This window comes from Rhopalosiphum maidis, chromosome 1 (genome assembly GCF_003676215.2).
Source record: "Rhopalosiphum maidis isolate BTI-1 chromosome 1, ASM367621v3, whole genome shotgun sequence".
NCBI lineage: Eukaryota > Metazoa > Arthropoda > Insecta > Hemiptera > Aphididae > Rhopalosiphum > Rhopalosiphum maidis.
The window spans coordinates 70,398,380-70,419,650 of record NC_040877.1 but is presented as its reverse complement, the minus strand read 5'-3'; the positions used below and the strand labels follow the sequence as shown (position 1 = coordinate 70,419,650).

The 21,271-nt window shown below is 26.3% G+C and overlaps 1 protein-coding gene across 1 annotated transcript; it reads right to left on the bottom strand.

Annotated features, from left to right (window-relative positions):
* Window positions 1-638: 638 nt before the first annotated feature.
* On the bottom strand, window positions 639-20,867 carry LOC113561129 (torso-like protein). The gene is made up of 5 exons (XM_026967361.1): window positions 20,189-20,867; window positions 2,948-3,182; window positions 2,703-2,884; window positions 2,219-2,451; window positions 639-1,273 (listed from the first exon to the last, which is right to left on the bottom strand). The coding sequence occupies exons 2-5, from the start codon at window positions 3,172-3,174 to the stop codon at window positions 878-880; spliced, it is 1,038 nt and encodes a 345-aa protein (XP_026823162.1). The 5' UTR covers window positions 3,175-3,182; window positions 20,189-20,867; the 3' UTR covers window positions 639-877.
* Between the last annotated feature and the right edge of the window lie 404 nt (window positions 20,868-21,271).

Genomic DNA, 21,271 nt, shown 5'->3' with positions numbered 1-21,271 from the left:
TTATGTACATAATTGACATTCCTACTGTCATGTTTGAATGGGCAAGGAAAGTTGAAGTCAAAGCTTCTTCTCTTTAGATAAAAAATTCACTTCATTTTAAATTATCTAAATAAAAAGTCATTAAATAATTTAACAAAAAAACTAATTTAAACGTTTACATTCTTACTTTTACCGACTCAATCATTAATAATTAGTAGATACTTTTTTTTTTGCGTTCAATACACAGAGACCGATAATCTTAAAATATATATAAGTTCTTAAGTTGTTATAAAATAGTTATTTACATGATAAAGAAGCAATGAGAGTAATTAAGGAAAATAATAGTTTTTATATAGGTACATACTTTGCAATAGTTATTTTAAACAATAATTATATAGTATTTTATAATAATTTAATATTTTTCTTTTACACTAGGAGGTAAATGAAATGTATATTTTTGTTTCAAGTACCTACTGTATAATTATTACTAGTCATATCTAGTCTTAGACATTAGTTTTTAATATTAATTACCATGTATTATTAAGTATACTGTATGACAATAAAAAACAAATGACAATAATTTTTGTTTGTAACTAAATTAAAAACAAATGACAATAATTTTTGTTTGTAACTAAATTAAAAACAAATGACAATAATTTTTGTTTGTAACTTATATAAATAAAGACTTTATTAAAAATATATATGATCAATAATTATTTATAATACAATACTTGTTGTTCAACAAGAAAACATACTAAAACGATATATTATATAGGTAATAATTTTAGGTACATTAGTATTTGGCATTTGAGCAAAAGGTGGAGGTACCTTGCTAACAAATTAATAAAACTACTATAATAAATACATTGTAATATTGGGATTTTAGGAATTATTTTTATTACATATTAACTTCCCATAGTTTTAAATTATTATCCATAACTTCGTGGAACCAAGCTCGTTTTTGAATATCCTTAAAAGCCGGCGCCAAGGTTTTTAAGTCAAGTTTAAGTAATGCTTCATTGCCTAACATTCCATTCAGTTCACTTAACAGTTTCGTGTCTCCATGTAATTTCAGTAATGAGGCGAACCCAAAGACAAAAAATTTCACTCTTAGCCTTTGGTGTGCCCAATTTTCAACAGTTGCATTACCACTAGCTGATTGTATTTTACCCACATGTTCTGCATACCATGGTGAAAAATATCCAATCAACTCTTGGTTAGAGATCTGTGACACGCCTTTTGTTTTTAAACGTTCTTTAATTACTTTGTAAGCGTTTGGAGCGTATACATACACCTAAACAGTTAATACAAATTAAATATATAAGTACCATATTATATACTATATAGGTAGTAGTGAATTATTTTCAAAAATCGAATGAAATGGGGGGGGGGGGCATAAAGAAATTTAAACTGTATAATATACTAATAAACATTAATATAATATTATATTAGATGGGATTAATTTCATTCATAATTATTACAGAAGAATTTGTTCACATACCTATCTAATTAATTAAAAATGAACAAATACATGATGAATGGTGGTGGGGAAGCACAGTCAGGGACACTGTGCTCTACCCTTGTAAATACGCCTTAATAGGTAGTATAAAATAGTAATCGTATTTAAATTTGTTTTTAATACTTATTTTATATTTTTATAAAATCAATTAAATTTACTTAGATTACTAAGTATTGCAATAACATAATTTTTAAAAATACATTCGATGAAAAGGTGCGTGTCGTATAAATTATTATTATTTTAAGTTTTATTCATAATAATATTTTTACGTAAAGAAAAATTAATTATTGATATATTATTTTTATAAGCGTTTGTATGGATTATGTAGAATATTGGGCGAATACGTTTTGAATAAATTCTATTAAAAATATTAAAAATGTTCTATAAAGTAGTAATTTACTTATTTGCAAACTTTTTTTCAAAAATGTTTGAAATGTGTTTAATTTTTGAAATTTATTTTATAGTGAAAGAAAACAAATTGATAAAATAACATATATCATTCTTGAGTTAAAATAGTAAAATTGAATACATGTAGTAACCTGTAGGTAATTGGTATATTTTGTGCAGAATGCAGATGTAATAATAAGCTTTCTTGAGCAATAGTTTTACGACGGATACTATGTCATACTATCGCTCGTCATTATATCGTAATCAACTAACTGTGTTTAGGCTTTAATTACCAATAGATTAACTGCAGTACGCAAAACAATGAACACTTACTTGATAGAGAGAATTGCCTGTGACATATGACGTCACGTAATGAGATCCAAAACTCCTGACGAATTCAATGACCGACAAACTATCGCCGACATTAACAGAGGCCACCTGTTTGGCCACTGGCTCGTGAAGGTCGGTGCTCTCCATATCCATTGCTAAATTGGCAGTCTCCCTATGCCTAGCCACCCTGACGAGAACATAACAATGATCGCCGGTTACATAAGACACGTCTAAACCTGTATTGAAATATTATATACATAAGTAAATATATAATAATACATAAAGGTAGATATTGATGGTATTGTAGCCCATTCTTTCAAAATAAACCAGATCCGTTCATTTTGTGGTACATATTTATGCACGAATAAAAATGCATAATATATATTATAATATACACCTTAAGTGATTATCTAATTCACGTTTTCGGTTTATTTATAGTAATATGTCATATATATCTATATATATAAATGTATATTATCAAACAAACCTAAATTTCTAGCTAACGTAAATTTGGACCAGCTGCCCGTAAACGCCTGCCACGGTTTCTCCAGCCTTTCTACGGAAAAATCTCTAAAGTAGGCTTGTAATAATTGTTTTACGTTATCACAAAATTCCATGTGGAAGTCCCCTTCGAAGACTTGACCACCTCCTCCTATGCTTCTTTTGAGGCTATTATTAAAGTAAACATACATTTTTTTTATATTATTTATTCAATTTTCATTTTGTATTTACCTTTGTTTTTCCGGTAGATTCGTAAACACGTCTACCGTAGGTTCTCTGAATATCCATGAATGATCAGTGTCGTTTCTGGGAACCACTCTCATACTTATGCTAAAGTACCCATAGCGATTAAATACATTGATGGCGTTGCCCACTTTTATGTCTGCGTGAGCCTTCTGTTGAAGCCTCAACGCGTAAAGAATAAAAACCATTAACGCCTTGGCCCCATCGAGGCCCATTGCTTGACCTGTAAAATTAAAATACACACTATATTAAATAAATTTGTATATTCATAGTTAAAACATACATGGTAATATCATGCAGCGTGTAACATCAGACAAAACTAACTTTTTATTACATTTTAAAATTTAAAATACATTTTCTATATTAAACACTTAGGTATGCAAATATCACTAATATAATACAAAGAATACAAAAACACATTTTGGGTGAACTATAGTGGTGGATTAGGTACATAATAATATACATAAATATTTAACTCACAATATTTATTAACATTTTTTCAACTCTTGAATGATTAAATCGCTATAGTTTTTATATAACAAAATTTTAAAATTTAATAATTACAAAATTTGATGTTGTATAAAAAAAATCTAACAAATGATTAAGTCGTTTTCTAGTTATAATGAGGTACTTCTAAAAAAGTAAAATGAACTCAATGTTTATAAACCAATATTGGTTATGCATAAAATATGTAAGTATATAAAACTAATATATTCGTCACCAATAAGACAAGAATCATAATATTAATTTTATATATTATTTTTAAAATATACACATTTTATTACGGTCCTATTATTATAAATTATAATCAATATAATATAATAGGTATTAGGCATTAGCCATTAGGTATTATACTGTTTTATGTCCGTGGTGAGATCGAACGTGATTTTAACTGTATTATTTATTAATATTTCATTGTTTGTATATTTAAGTGTCGATAATTAATGTATGACCTAGGTGGCTAGGTAATGTATATATGTACATATAATAACATACACTATTACATAGGTACTACGTGTCTATCTATATACGTAGGTACTCTACTACACCTTGTGCACTAGTATACAATCTAAAGTAGGTACATATAATCTGACACCCAAATAATATAATAAATAATAATAACGTATAAAACACAACGAAATACTATAAACAATATACACAGTACACTCATATATGAGACATGCATGATTAAACACAGAATGACTATTATACCAACTAGACCAACTATTTTCTATAATAACAAGTATAATATATGGATAGGTATGAGAAAACCCATACACTGTTATGTATTTACAGTATATTTTATATTTATTCATCGTACATACCGATTAACGTTTTTGATCTTCATAAAAATATAATACTGCATGTGCTTTATTTGTGTAATAGCGCAGGTACTTTTTATTTTAATTTTAAGTAAAATGTAAGTTTGTGATGTTTTATCGTGACTATTGAATATACTTATATTGCGATATTATTAATATCATTCATTACATAGTAATTAATTAAAATTACGTATAATTTATTTGTTAAACTTTAATCGATTTGATTATCTTTAATTAAATCAGTATTGAAAAAAAAACAATAAATAAAAATTATAATAATTATAATTATTATTTACAACTATAGAAGAATTTAAAACTGGAAAATTAGGTATTTTATTATCATTTGCAACCGCTATCACAATTATTATTGAGTAATTAAGAGAATATACCTAAATACTAATCAAAGGTGAAAAACTTATTTGGATTGATTTACGAGCAATAAGAGCTCGTGTTAATCTCTGATGAGAAGGAAGAGAGATAATGAATATCTGGAGAAAAAAAACAAGGGTTGTTTTATATTTTTATATGAGGCAATTTTAATTGTATATCTACACTAAAATATGATCTAAATTTTATTAAAAACTAATAGAATTGTTGAGTGACATGGTTTAACCTAACCTTTTTATTATTACTTCACATAAAGAGAATCGTCGAATATAAAAATGCATACTATAAATGTATGTTAAGGAATAATAAGCTCTATCCTAAAGGCTTAAAATCAATCTATCTATACAATAGGTATACATACCTATCTGTATATAAATTTGAAAATGGAAATATTTGTCACGCATGTTCGCTGAAACCACTCATCCGATTATCTTGATTATTTTTGAATGAAAGAGTATGTTGTGAATCAGATTTTTTATTTATTTATTTCAGTCTATTTTTAATCCTATAAGTTTTGAATAATCGAGTTATTAATTTTTTAAATAATTAAAAATTACGCACATAAAGATATTTTTTTTCATTTATGTTATCAATATTATTAGTTATTATTAGAAATTAATATTTTAGTGAATAATTGATGTAGTATAACAGTAGATAACTTTTTCCTTGTTTTTGGTTTTTATTACTATCTATAACTTTATGAATTGTTAGTTTTTGATCCAGAATAAAAACGAAATACAATTATGAGTGGTTCAACAAAAAAGAAGTAGGTATTTAAATAAAATGCTGCTGTTAACTAGTTAAAAAAAAAAGCAAACTAGGCGGGACAGCTATGTAAAGTTGATATATCAGAAATATCATGAAATCAGAAAACCAATAGGCAATAATATTATTTAATCACACGCGTTACACTAAATTTAACACGGATGCATTTTTTACGGGCAATGAAATACCCCTGCATTTACCCCCGTATAGCTAGTATTATAATAATATATTGTAACATAACTAAATTTAAGCTCTTATAATCTTATTAATTATTATATTATTATGATGTGCTTTAATATACTAAGTTTTGCCTTTATAATATATTATATTATAATATGTATCATTAATTATTTAATTTTATTTATTTAATCATTATTCATTATTACGGATAATTTGTACTATGGTAAACATAATTCTAGCAAATACGTATATTTATTAATGGGATGGCCCCCTATAAGTTTAGATGAAGTTTAGATAAGTCAGTCGAAAGTTGATGTGTATAAACATACTATAGCTATAGGTGGAGCTTACGTGTTTTCAGATCAAAAATACGTTAAGGTGGAGTTTACATTTTTTTTCAGGTGAAAAAAATGTATCGGTGGAATTTACATGCTATAAATCCAACCCTAAAATCAACTATCTGTAAATCGGTTGAGTTTACAATCGCCCATATACGTATAAGATAAGATGGAAACAATAAGATATATAAACATAACATTTTGGCATTACTACTATACTCTATTGCTTATAGAGTATATTATAGGTATACTTTAGACACATCATTATAACTGATATTGGATGGCGTTTTACATTGTATTAGGTATGTCAAACAAGAAATAACGTTGGTTTATCTTTACTTTCAAAAATCCAACTATGAACGAAATAAAACTTACATTGGATAGTGAAAACTACAAAAATAGTAAAATTTGTCAAACAAAAATTAATTTTTGATTTACATTATTATTTTATTTGTATTCGACTAATGTATTATATTATAACATATTATTGTATTGCCAATTATTATTTTATATTATTTTATTTTATTATGTTTTCGTAAAGTATTAGGTAGGTAATAATTTAAAAAAAAAAAATCATATTTTTGGGTATAATCATAACTCATAAGTTGTTAAAATTGTAAATTTAAAAAAAAACTGTGCTAGCCGAAAATGGTGACGCCCTTATTAAAGAAAGAGGTGATGGGCGATTGTAAATTCCATCAATTTACAGCCTTACAGGTAGCCGATTTTTGGGTTCGATTTAAATCATGTAAATTCCACTGATAGGTAGGTACTTTTATTTAGACCTGTAAAACACATAAACATCACAGATGGTAAATTCCACTGAGTATACAACTATTTTTTCTAATGATTATCAATCCAAATTTTAAATTTTATTTAATTATTAAATTGTTTTATTATTAAGTAGCTGCTTATTATTGATACCTAATTATAATAATTATATATATCTATATATTATTAATTGTATTTTTATCTTTTTTTTCAACTTACTAATAACTAGTGATCATTGTTGATTATTATATATATATATTTTAATTTGTATATAAACGATGAAATTACAATTTTTCAAATAAAAACCTGCCAATGGAATTTACATGGATCCAATTTGATAACCACTTACTGATTTTTTTTTCTTATTCGATATGTATGTTTTCATAAAATGTTAATAACGACATGAAGTTTTCAATATAATCTAGACGTAGAAATAATCTTAAATATTATTAATATTTATAATTAAGTTACAACATTATTTCATTGTTTATAGCTATAGTAGTGTTAAAACACATATTTTCTAGGTACTCTAAGTATTAATGTACTTACCTAGCAATACGTTGCACAAGAACTTAATTTAATGATTGAAAATTGAGATGATCGATTACAAAATAAATTATAAATAAATATGTTTAAAATAAAATTTGAAAAGGTCTACTGTCCAGCATTCCACCTCCCAATATCTTGATTAAAAATAATAAATACTAATGTTTCTGATAGTATATACTATATACGTACATAACTACGTCTATAAATATATAATAATTAAACTATTTACCATGTAGCTATTGCCATGTATTATTTACTTATTAGTTGACAATTTAGTATAATCATAATGTTCATAGTATTATTTTTTGACTAATTAACCTTATTAAAATCTTTCATACATAATATGAAATATATAATTTGAAAATCTATATTTTTCGAATAATGATGACATGTTTATAGCTATACAAATAACTATATAATTAATAAAATAGTTTTAAGACGAGCAGATTATCTTTATTATATATTGCAGCAGTTCATTATTCAATCATGGTTCTAATGAACCAAAATGATAAAAATAAAAACATCTTTACCATTTTTAAATTTCTTTGTTAAAAATAAATAAATAAAGTTATTATGATGCAATATGCAGTATATGACCTATGCATCTTTATTAAAAAAAAAATCTTTCCAAAGACTACGTATTATTAGTCGGCAGCGTTGCGCAAAATTCATTAATGTCTATAAAAGAGATTGACATAAAACATAACAAAAGATATAATTTTGAAGGGTACTTAAAAACAGTGCAATAGTATAATAATAATGATGATGTATAATGTGTATGGTGGTCTTGCCGTCTGTAACCAGGTATACCTGAGTGGCTGTGTATATATTTTAACAATTATACTAGAATTATCATAACTTGAAATTTGCATCGAAATGCAATCCACAAAACTTATATCGTTAAAAAAGTCTAGGCGGGATTTCACAAAATGTTTCTCAGTACTGCAGTCGTTTCGATTTTGCTTTTCATTCCGGTTCACAGGTAAGTACGTAATAATAAATAATGATAGATCGTCCGAAGAAGAACATTATCGATACATTTCCGTGACGGTTACGGAAATTTTCCTCTAAAAATCGGATAAATCATATATCTATATAGAATAGCAGGTATATAATATACAATATACGCATATTATAGTTATGCACTCACGCCACTTTATATTATATTATAATCGTGTATTATTATACGGATATGACGGTATATTTTCAACCATTCCTCGGGTAATGTAGACGATAAAATATTATAAACAATGTGTTTTATCTATTATCATCAATTGGTCGTCTACAAAAAAAGGATATTTTTACTATATTCTATATGGTATCTATAGTAAGGTCCTAAATGTCTGACCGGGGCCACGCATAACTTTACCTATAGGTAACCTACTGGTACATACTTCATTATGTACCATGGACTCGTAATAATATTATTATAATATAACATTGTATACACGCTGTAGGACGGTAGGTTTTTTGGTGTATTAAATTTAAACGTGGAAACATGCACGCGTTGTCGTCACAATAAATCCCTTGCACGATTTCGAAATATAGGTAATTTATTATTATGGTACCTAGTTACATACAATAATATTACACAGGTACATAGTATAACATTGAAAAAAAATCGTGAAATCTCCTACCCATCGCGCAGCAGCAATCTGGACATTATAGCCTTCAAATTATTGCAAAAAGAAAAAAAGCGCATATTATTATCGTCATTATATTCGGATTGTTTTACACATTCATACACGACACAAAACGCGAGTTGTACAAAAAAAAAATGACTACACAAACTATATATAATATATATCTATTTAGACAATATTATACGGGTGTGTTCGTGTGTATAATGCATATATAGTATAACAATGATGTATATGTGTGTGTTTTTAAACATACAACGTTGCCTTAGGGAAAAATTGTCTGTATAATATGTTTATAGCGAACAAATAAAAACAATTTGTTGATCTCACCTCCGTGGTGGCCGGTCCGGGTGTCCTTCGACAGATAAAAATTCCAAGATTGATCTCAATAAAAAACGGTGTACACTTATGTTACGCTCGTTATATATACACATAAAGTGTATGTTTATAATATATATATATAGACGATTTAGGAAATGATGACCATCATAAACCACAAACTCGAGTACTATTCATTGTCCAAACATATATATATATATATATATATATGAACGCGGAAACCTATATATATACCTGTGTAATGTGTAGTATGTATATACGAGTATATTATAAAAAATAATACACACAATAGTAGATACACTATCATAATTATATCAAATTCCGGAGTTAATCACGTGTAATGTAAGCCCGTGGTAATCTGTATACTGTGTAATGTATTATAGTGTATGGCGTATGTAATGATGACGTACAAGATGTATAAACGGATTTGACTATTTGACACTAAAATTAAATAAAAATAATGTATATTTGTAGTACCTTTCGCTTCGCATTCGGTGTACAAAAATGATCCGAATATCCGACCTAACTACTCATGTATATTATGTTTATTACAGTTTAATATTTCCATGTAATAGAGAAGGTGATTCGCTAAGTATGATCATCACTGTTTTTTTCCATTAAAAAATATTTTTTATTTATTGGGCTTCACAGAGAGAAACATATCGAACGCAAATGTGGTTTTTGAGTGGTACTTGAAGATTTCAAAAATCAGAAATTGAATGTATTTATTAGTATATGAAAAAATGGTTGTTACATGTTTGGTTAATCATCTATATTATATATTTATATATTTAAATACATAAAATCATTAAATTATATACACACACTATACAATTTTACATTTATATTAGTGTAATTACATCGAATTAAACAAAATAACACTATATATACATCATATAAGCCGAAGGTGTATGTATTATAATATGTACCAGCCAACTATTACCATAAGTTTATAACTGTTACAAACCAACTAACAATATCCCGAACTCGTCGGCAATGAAGCTGCAGGAGTTATGTATATTATTATTATTATTACAGGCGAGCGTTGCGGAACTAATGAAGTAATAACAACGTACCTACACCCCGAAAAGTCCATCGATACTAGCCGAGCCGTATAGGTATATTGATTACATAGCTATAGGTTAGTCAGGTAGGTCTGATAATATTATTATTTATTATTATTACGATTGAACGCGGTCGTTGTGGCGTTTTGTCCTATAGCTAGATGATGTAATATCGAGCTCTTATTGTAGATAGGTACCCGCAGTGACACGCCTGGATGGGTACGTCCTGGGTTAATTGACCACCCGATCGTGACATACCGAAATCGGTAAGTAGGTATGTTCCACGAAACAAAAAGACCAGTGATCACCAGTTACCACTCACCTGATAACCCGCAACAACCAATTAAAATCTTCTCTTGTACGAACGATATCGAAAACATTTAAAAATATTATATTATTATGTATGTATAACCAATACGTGAATACCTACTCAGTGAATTCGTCATAATTTCGAAAACAATATGCACATTGTAATATAATATAGTGATAAAAAAAAAATTATTGCAACATTATTGTTTTTATATTAATAATATTTAATACATAATAATATATAGAATAAATAATATTATTTTTTAATTTATAAATTGTTTGGAGCGTTTTTTGTGGGCCTTTTCTTTGGACTATTTTTGGGATCGAATAGAATTGAATAAAGTCTACTTATAAGTGTTTGAATGGAGTCCAGTTTATGTATCTTAATATGTTTGAATTTATTGAGTCCGTTGAACTTATGACGACGATAAAGTATATATTCGTCTACGGCTTAGTGGTGTATATTCGTTCAAAAATACCACAGTTGTGCCAAATACTTCATGGACGTAAAATATATGTGCAATCGTGGAATATAGATTTAGAGAAAACAATTTTTATGATTAAAGGATTTAAGATTCAATTTCAAAAAAATGATGAAAGGCGATGTTCAACGCGGTGGATTTATAATAATTCATGTAAGTGTTTTTTTTAAATATACTCTATAATAATGTAATTTTAGAAACTTTTAATGTACACAGACATTTAAAGTGTGACAAAAAAATGCTCACTAGACAAAATATTACAAACTATGTTAGTAAAACTAGTTTTTTTACCAATTATAAACAGATGGAAACAAGCACATATACAGTATAATTTGGGAAACTACCAACCTCCACGTGGTGTCTTCTGAATAACGTTTATAAACCGAAAGCACTCAAACAACCAAGAAATATTTTTGAACTCAATTCCAACAAATCAAAAGTATTAATAGAACTCAATTCAATATTACTAATTAGTATAATACGTACAATTATAATTCATTATTGTACTCATTGGTTCAGTAACCCGATCTAGAATCTAAGCAGATTTTTTGATGAGTCTATGTCAAATAATTAATACTGTGGATAGGTAAAATATTAGATTCCTCTAGTAAATAACCTCGAAAATCTAGCCCCCAAAAAATAATACCATGACAAAATAACCCTATAATAAAAATTATGTGTGCCTACCTAACACATATCCACTAGATTTTAATGTTAATTTATGTATGATTTAAAAACAGTCAATTTTTTTAGTCATAATAAATTTGAATTACAATGTCAATAATAGTATAAAAAAAAATACATATATCATTAATATTCAAAAAAAGAGTTTCTATCGACATACAGGATAATAATTATAAGAGTGTAAACATTTCTTAAATTGTATAAAAACCCAAGTATCTAATAATTAATAATATTATACAGCATATTAGCATACTATTAGATATTTGTTAAATCGATAAATTATTATATATACCTATTAACGATTAGGTATGTAGCATATAGCTATGGGAATGTTTGCTTAGAATGCTTAGATAATTCAGGTTTTATATTTTGCCACCCCTTCCTGGAAAGGTATCGATAGATTCCTATGCTACAGCCTACAGTATATATATATATATAAATATTTGTATGATGAATATCTCTCTTGATATTTTTTATCCATTTCAGTGTAAACAAAATTATATCGTAACGACGTAACTTGTACAAGAATAATATCTATCAATAACATCGGCACGTTTTTTTTTTAACTAACAAAAATATTTTTAAAATGTTTATCTACGATAGTACTATATTTCCTACATTACATTTTATACATACTATTTATAGTGGTTTTTATTACGATAAAAAAAAATTAATAATAAAACAATTAAACATAATATATAACTATATTATAAGCAGTGCACGTACTATTACTATTACTTTTTACTCCTATTGTACATATTATTATATAATATTATCCATGTACCATGTGTCCATGTATATATTAATACACGACGCGTGTCCATCGTTTCAATCGTTAATCGTTCAATAATCAATCAAGGCCCCATATAATGTGATTTAAAAAAGTATGCGTATCGCCATATCGATAATACTTTAGAACGTATAAATATTTTTATTTCAAACTAGACTCAGCGTTTATCCACTCCATATGGGCTACATAATACATAATATTATTTACAAATGTTTATTTATCGACCTAGGGGCTAGATATAATATCTCACAATTCATATCGTGTATATAATATATGTATAAACTATATTACAAATTTTATTTTTCACTGCAAAACATCTTCTCAGACCTTGACTTGAATTAATAAGTATCGCGTAAACACGTTGTGCCTATATGTATTAAATCTAGCAATCTAAGATCTAACTATAAATATACTGTGATGGTAGATGCATCAAACATAATTGCAGGTTTAAGCGTAAAATGTCTGTATGAATGAATAATAGTAAGCATAATATTGTGTAAACTGGGTGATTCTTTTATGGAACAACACTCAATGTTAAAAAATCTATTAACTTTTTGAAAATATTTTTTTTTTACATAATTTCCGGTCAAAATAAACCAACATATAGCAAAAATAATATTTTTTATCGTTGTTTTTTACTTTTTTAAATGACAATATACATTTTTAATTTCACAATCAGAAACAAAATATTGTTTGGAGTATATTGATACATAATAATCAAATGTCGGTCGACACACGAAGTTTTGAATTATAAATATTTAGAGCTTAGATGAACGGAGTATAGTAAACCAACATTTTGCGGGATATCCTCGTATTCCCCGAAAATTCGAATTCTATTCAACAAAGCTTTAAATATGTATAACTTAAAAACCAATCGTCCGGAATTTAATTTTTATGTATTGAAATGCTCCAAAAAATATTCTACTTCCGGTTATGAAATAAGAAATATATGTTGTTATTCAAAAAAATAAAAACTTAAAAATATATATATATATTTTTTTTTTTACTGGAAATTATGTGAAAAAATATTTTCAAAAACGTTGATAGATTTTGAAATAATGAGTGTTGTTCCATAAAAGAATCACCCTGTATACATATAACTCGAAATACAATGTTTCAGTCGACCTTCGTATGTACGCCGCGTTACCAAAATGTACGCCAACTCAGTTAACCAGATACCGTGTCAAGCATCAATATCGAAATATTATACCTACCTACCTTTACCTACCTAATACTTAGTACTTATCCATGCGCAGCGCAACATACTGCAATGACTGCCATAGTGCCGTATAATATGTATAAAATGTTCATGTACTTATTATTATATATAGTACATACATAATAGTAAATACAATATACACACTATATATAGTCTATCTAGGTAAATATATATTCTGTACCTATATATTATATTATATTATATTGTAGACTGAAATTTATAATACAATTATATATGGGAATTAACAATAGTATCATGATTCGTGAATAGTATATATTTATATATTATAATAAACTAAGTCACTACAGTTGTTGTAAACGGAAAAGTTAAATTAGATTTAGGTTATACAAATAGAAGTGCAAATTTGGATTTAAAAAAAAAAATAACGTTTCTATGAGTGTGAGTTACGTGACAGGTTAAGTTTTTGGATTATTGTTCTTATACATCCAAAAATGTATATGTATCTAAATAATTGAAAACGATTAAGAAAGAGGTATATATTAGTCACCTTTCTAAGGCTCTAATTAGTAACTACACCTAATGGTTTATAGTGTATACACATAAAATAGTAAACGACTAATTAAATATTATATATTTAACCGGTAAAATGAGGGCGAGACTATTTCGTAAATATGTAACATAACAATATTATATTATATATCGTTTAAGGTGTGATGTATTTAAATTAAAAATAGTTTTATTGTAGGTATTTACATAACTATCAGCGTACAGCGAATAATTTTGATAAATAAAGAGCAGACAGCCGACAGAATAATAGAAATTAGAATATATACAAAAATTGAGTATACTCGTTGTCTCACTTCGTTTACTTCAGCGTAAAACTTATGCTACGGCGTACATATTATTAATTATATTATATAATAATTAAATTATTACAATTACAATTATTACTATTATGACATTAATTCTAAATAACACAACGGAGTAAAGCGTAGATATTTAAATATTTGTATCAAAAAATATATCGAAAACAGCTAATAATACAAATATACGTATGAATCGTATGATGTATGAATATAACCTTGTAATATATTATAATTTTATGACTGGATTCCAAAATAAAATATTCTATTAAAAAAAAAATTAATAAATAAAAAGTAATTTTGCAATGAAACTTAAAAAATTTAATGTGTATTAAAATGTTATTAATAAAATTTTGTTTTATTTTTTTTTTGCAGCTATATTTTAAATGTTTATAAAGTATAAAAATATTTTAATGTCAAGACTTTGTCATTAAAATTGACTTTTTAATATAAATAACAATATTATTCATTAAGTTTAAATATTATAATAAGTAATAACCTCGTTTATTCATGTCAAGTATTCAATTTAAATTTTAAAAATTCGGAGAACTCAATCTGCTTTATAATAGGTTTCAAGTGTGCCTCGCCATTGATTAGGTCACTGTAATGAATCTATTACATTTTATTTTAATGATAAATTATATATAACTATATATCGTATAAAAACTATAAATGATGTCAAGCGGACACTGTATCAACTTCAATTTCTAAGGGTGTATATATTATAATATATTTAATATTTATATTACTATTATGGCATTATTACCTATATTATAATATCATATACTATTATTGCAATTAGCATATTATATAAATCAATACCGGGTACCGACATAACATAATATAATAATATTTTATTGATACTACAATATATTGTATACACAACTTAAAATATTTTGAAAATATTGTATTGTGTGAAATAGGCTGAAATGATAATATAAATAATATAGAAATATTTTAAGTATCTATGTTAATTTTTTTTTTTGAATACAGGAAAATAACTAAAATTGTTAAAGGAGAAATCGTTATTGTTCATTTAAATCTAAATTTTTTAAATTGTTGACGTTAAAGTATGTCTTTAAATGGATTAAAATATACGCCAAAATAGTTATAGCAAATTATATCATACCCATCTATAATCTACAAAAATGGTAATGTAAATAATTAGTAAAAATCTTAAATCTCCACATATAGTTGTATATATTTATAAATTACAATAAAAATAATTACTCGAAAAAGTTAAGTGAAGATTCCTCTGTATTTTGTTAATTTTATCCTATTATTAAAAAAAATGTTGGCACACTTTTACCAAAAATCATTTTAATATTGAAGCATTTTTCTAATCCAAAACATAATTACTATAGACACATTTATATATCTGCACTAAGATAGTAAAACAAATACACTGTTCGTTTCGTTCATGATTAAAAATCCATAAGTCCATAATACTGTAAATTAACTATCGTAGTAATTCGTAGTGCTTATATATAATTAGGAATCTATTAAATTCATTCAATTTAAAGATCTTAAAATCTTAATAATAAAGATTTTATTAAACATAAACAGGAAAAACAGGAAAAATACTAGTTACGTAAGAATTACTACAACATTATATTATTACCGTTATAACCCAAAAAATATTAAAATATCAAACATGTTAATATAATAGTATCACCTCAACATAAAATTAAAGACGTATTGCTATATTATTGCAGTTTTTGCATTCTGTAATAGATTCCTCGAGCTATTCGGAATTTAAAATGCATTTTTGGGTTATATTTTAAATCTTGAGTAAGTTTACTATAACAAAGTCTGTTTTACTGAGTTATTTAATTTAAAAAAAATTAATAGTGTTACTACTTGTTTTGTAATTTCCTAATACAACAAAATTAGGTTTATCGTTGATGATGACCCACATAAAAATGTTTAAACATAATATGAAGATGATTGCCAAATTTCTTACAACGCCATGATAATGACCCATAAAAAGGTTTTACTCCATTATTAGTCACTTTTAGTGAACACAACTAAAGGAATAATCTGAGGATAATCATCAAAACAATGTTTTAAAAAAAAAATTATTTATCAATAATATTGATAGTTTAAAATAATATATTTCAAATTGTATTATATTATTGCGTAATAAATACGGATATCGCACATTCCTTCTGCGTATATAATTGAAATTTATAAAATATTAATTTAAGTACTAAGTTATGCTCGAGAATTTTGTTTTCAATTTAAATAATTAAATAATTATTATTATGAATAGCGATATAGGTTATTGGTATAATAAATAATGTAGGTAGTTTTGAAATCATTTTTTTTATTCGATAACCTCAAGATCAGAATTATAATCACGAGTTTTCATTTTTACAGTAATAATTTATATAGTTCTAACGTAAAAAAATATTAGAATATTTAAAAAACAAATTTGACCTTAAGGTTAAAGAACTTAGAACTATATTACTATATATGTAGTATATAAACAATATACAATATACCTAAACCTAATATTTTATTCTATAGTGACTAACTCAATGGTTATACGTTCATCGATATATTTTGTTCAACATAAACTATTGTTTAAACACAATACTATAATTTGTAGGGTATTTCGAGTATCTAACGTGTATGGTGTATTATTTAATTACAAATTTAAATACAATCAAGAATCAAAGAAGAAAAAGAATATTATTAATGCCAATATATATATATATATATATTATAATGGGAGTAATTCAATTTTGTACACTGACTACTGAGTGAAATGACTACCTTGCTATAACACTAATATAAGATATTTTATCTTGAAATAATTTATTTAGCCATTTTTTACACTACTGCACATGTTTTTTCTTTAAATACTTATAACCTAACCTTGTATTTTTTCAAAACAAAAATTTGATACGATTAATATTAAATTTCATTGTCATACGAATATACGATTATTGTATGTATCACTGTATCGCATACACGATAAATACGGTTATTTATAAATGAAAAACGTAAATAAAAAGTTTGATGTTCACAAATCATATTATTGGCAAAAACTGAGTACCTAGGTATTATTATTTATTTGATTATCTTTGTACATCCTTTTAAATTTCACTTATTTATAGGTGCTCGGGAGCACGTACGCAACAGGTCTAAATGTATGCCGCCCATTAAACACGTCGAATTATAAATATCTATTTTGATTTCACTTGTTTTAGTAATTTAGTCATATTATTTTTAATTAAATATCAAATTATACACGCATTAGCCGAAATATAAATTTACATTATTTTATAAGTATATCATATTATATATTTAGATAGGTTCGAGTATATGCGTCATATGATATATTATAATAAATAAATATGTATGTAAATTTTACATATTTGGCTAAATATTAGAATAAAATCTTTTCGATAATTAACCCAATCCTTAAATAGCATCAGGTAAATTTGAACATTATATAAGTATAACTTTTTTTTTTAAATTTAACTGCAATTTTTTTTCTTCAATTTGAAATTAAATTATTATATAATAAATATTTTATTCCAGAAAATCACTAAAATACTGTACGTCTGTCGTCTATACTTAAACTTCCTCTGAATTAAATACGTAAATTATATTTTTACGATTTTTTGAAATGAAAGAAACGCCCGGAGTAATATAACCAAACTTGTATGCGTTCTCTTTAGCCGCCGAATTAAAACACTGGCTGTATTTTAAGACTATTTTCTTACTCATAATTCATTTCGTGTTCACGTTTTTCTCTCTAGTTGTTATGACTTATGCACTTTTGTAAAATTTTAAATTGTATCATTTATTGATTTGTGGGTTATATACTGGTGGTTGTCAAGATATGCCATTATTTTAAATTTAATGAATTACTAAAATTAAGTAAATTCTAATACAAATAGTGCAATTAAATCAATTATTCAATAAAGCACACAACAATGTAAGGAAGGTTTTTAAAATAATTTTGTATAAATGATTTTAAATTAAAAAAAACTCAACTATAGATTATATATATATATAATATGCTTTAAACACAAATTTAATAAGTTGATTACTCTGAGTATTGTATTTCTCTTACTATACGCGCTACATAAAAAAGTTGACTAGAATTTTTCATAGTTACCAATTTATAGGTAATTGATAATTAAATTTATTCCTCATTTTTTTCGATTAAGGGTGTAAGGTTTTATATTAAAATATTGTAATAAAACTACAGAAAATACTGAATTCAGTGGAGCAAATTCTGTATTTTTATTTTGTACTTGTATTTTGTACATTTTTTCCTGAATGGAATCTGTAATATAGGTAGCTATTTTATTCTTTAAAGTATACCAATTAATACATTATATTGTATTAAATATTTAAATCATATTATACTAAAATATGTTATGTCTCTGTATTAATAAAAGTTTATATAGGTACATAAAATCTAGAATTGTAAAATGTACTATTTAGGTATTTAGATAAATTTAGGTATTTTAGTCGCCGATTAAATAACTTTTTATTGACACGACACAAATTAATTCAATTGTAATATTATACGTATAATATATACTTTATCAAGCTATACTTTGAAACTATAGTTTGTCAATAATACAATTCAGTGCATATCAAGGTTATTCTAGGTCTGGGGGCGTTGATAATAATAATAAAAAAAAACACAAAATACACCAAAGTAAAAGTAGGTATTTACGAATAAAATAATATAAAAGAATCGTTTTAAAATGGGTAAATACGTATTGTAGTTATAAGCTGTATACCTATAGGGTGTCATAATTGATGACATTTATTTTTATGAAGACGGTAAAATAAAATAATATATTGTACGACTTTCTATTAAATAGTGATTTTTTAACGTATTATTATGTAATCAATATTTGTAATAATCTGATAAGTTTTTGGCAGTGATGTTTTGCATATGCCTATAACATGATATAATTTGACCTTGAGTGTAGAAATGTATGATTAAAATAAATTTTGATTTGACAAGAAATTTATTACGTAGTCACTTACTTACATTTAAATATAATATATAGTAACAAACGTAAGAGAAAAAATAAGCAAACTGAAATGTTAATATTTCGTAGTAAAGCCAACGGCCTCGTGTAAGTATATACCAACTTATTGGTAGGTGATATACGTGTACAAGATGTACACATATTTTAAGTTAACGTGCCCAGACACTTGTTGCGAAAGTACTATCAATCGTGAGAATCTGTTTTATAAAATATAATGTATACAGAAGGAACGGATAAGCGTGTTTTAGTTAAAAAAAAAAAAAAAATTATGATAAAATTAACAGACGACCATAAGTATTTATGTAAATGCCCGACCAACGGACTAGTATTGTTACAGGGACGGACTTATGACATTTTTTATGACGTGACATATTGTCGCTATTCGCTATACACCTGTACAAAATATTACAAAACTAAAAATCTAATGTTCGGATTGCGAGAGGAATACCACGCGTTCTTCTCGCATAATATAATAATAATAACAATAATAATAATAACGTACATAAATATTACGATTAAATCACAACGGGAGAACGTACCTATCTACTGCAACGTGCGCGGAGCTTTTCTAATCGTTATTTTCTTGCAATCCATGCCCGCCGCGGAACACCGTGACACAATATGATATTTAATTTATATATTATAATATATAGTGAAATATTGCGATTTACGATGGTTATATGGTATAATATTGTACACGCGGATGAAATATATATCGCGGTCAGGTACGTAAACACACGATGTATGTATATAATGTATAATGTAACAATAATAATATTATATTGTAATTATTTGTAAATTATTACCGATGGAAAATAATCAATCACGATATTATATTAATTTAATCGTTATATATATATATATATATATTGTGGACAATGAGAAATATAGCGAGCATTGGCGTATTTAACAAAAATAAAAATAAAAAAAAAAACAATCGAACGAATGAAAAACGATAAAATACAATAATGAAAATGGAGAGAAAAAGGTAACGAAAAGGTGCACAAATGTCATTAATATTATAATATTATATTATATTATTGCAGAGCGTCCGTCACGATCACCGGTCGAAAGTCGAATCTACAGCGCCGCGCGGTACTCGCCGGACTGCGTGTTGCTGCTCTCCACGGGCCGCCGTCGCCAGTCGCCACCGCTCGGTTGCGAACGCGACGCGCGCGCGTTTTTTCTCGCTCTTTGGCCCCTTCTCTCCTCGATACGCACAACTTACGCGGACTACGCGTCACGGGCGCCTCGTATAATTACATTTTACAATAATAATAATTATCATTATTCACCAACACGGTTATGATATTATTGTATAATAATAATAATAATAATAATAATAATACGCGACTGTATCGCACGGGAAACCAGTTTTGTTCTAAGCGCTATAATATTACGGTAAACACAATATTATTAGAATATTATTATTGTATTATTATAATTTATAATATACACGTCGGTCATCGTGTGAGGCTCGCGTTGTTTTGGACACAGTCATAAACACGACCGCGTCGGTCATCATCGTCTCTCGTTTCAACGCGTACTGTGACAGTTGCGTGCTCGCATCTGTGTACCTATATTATACGTCATAATAATATATTACGTACATTATAATACAG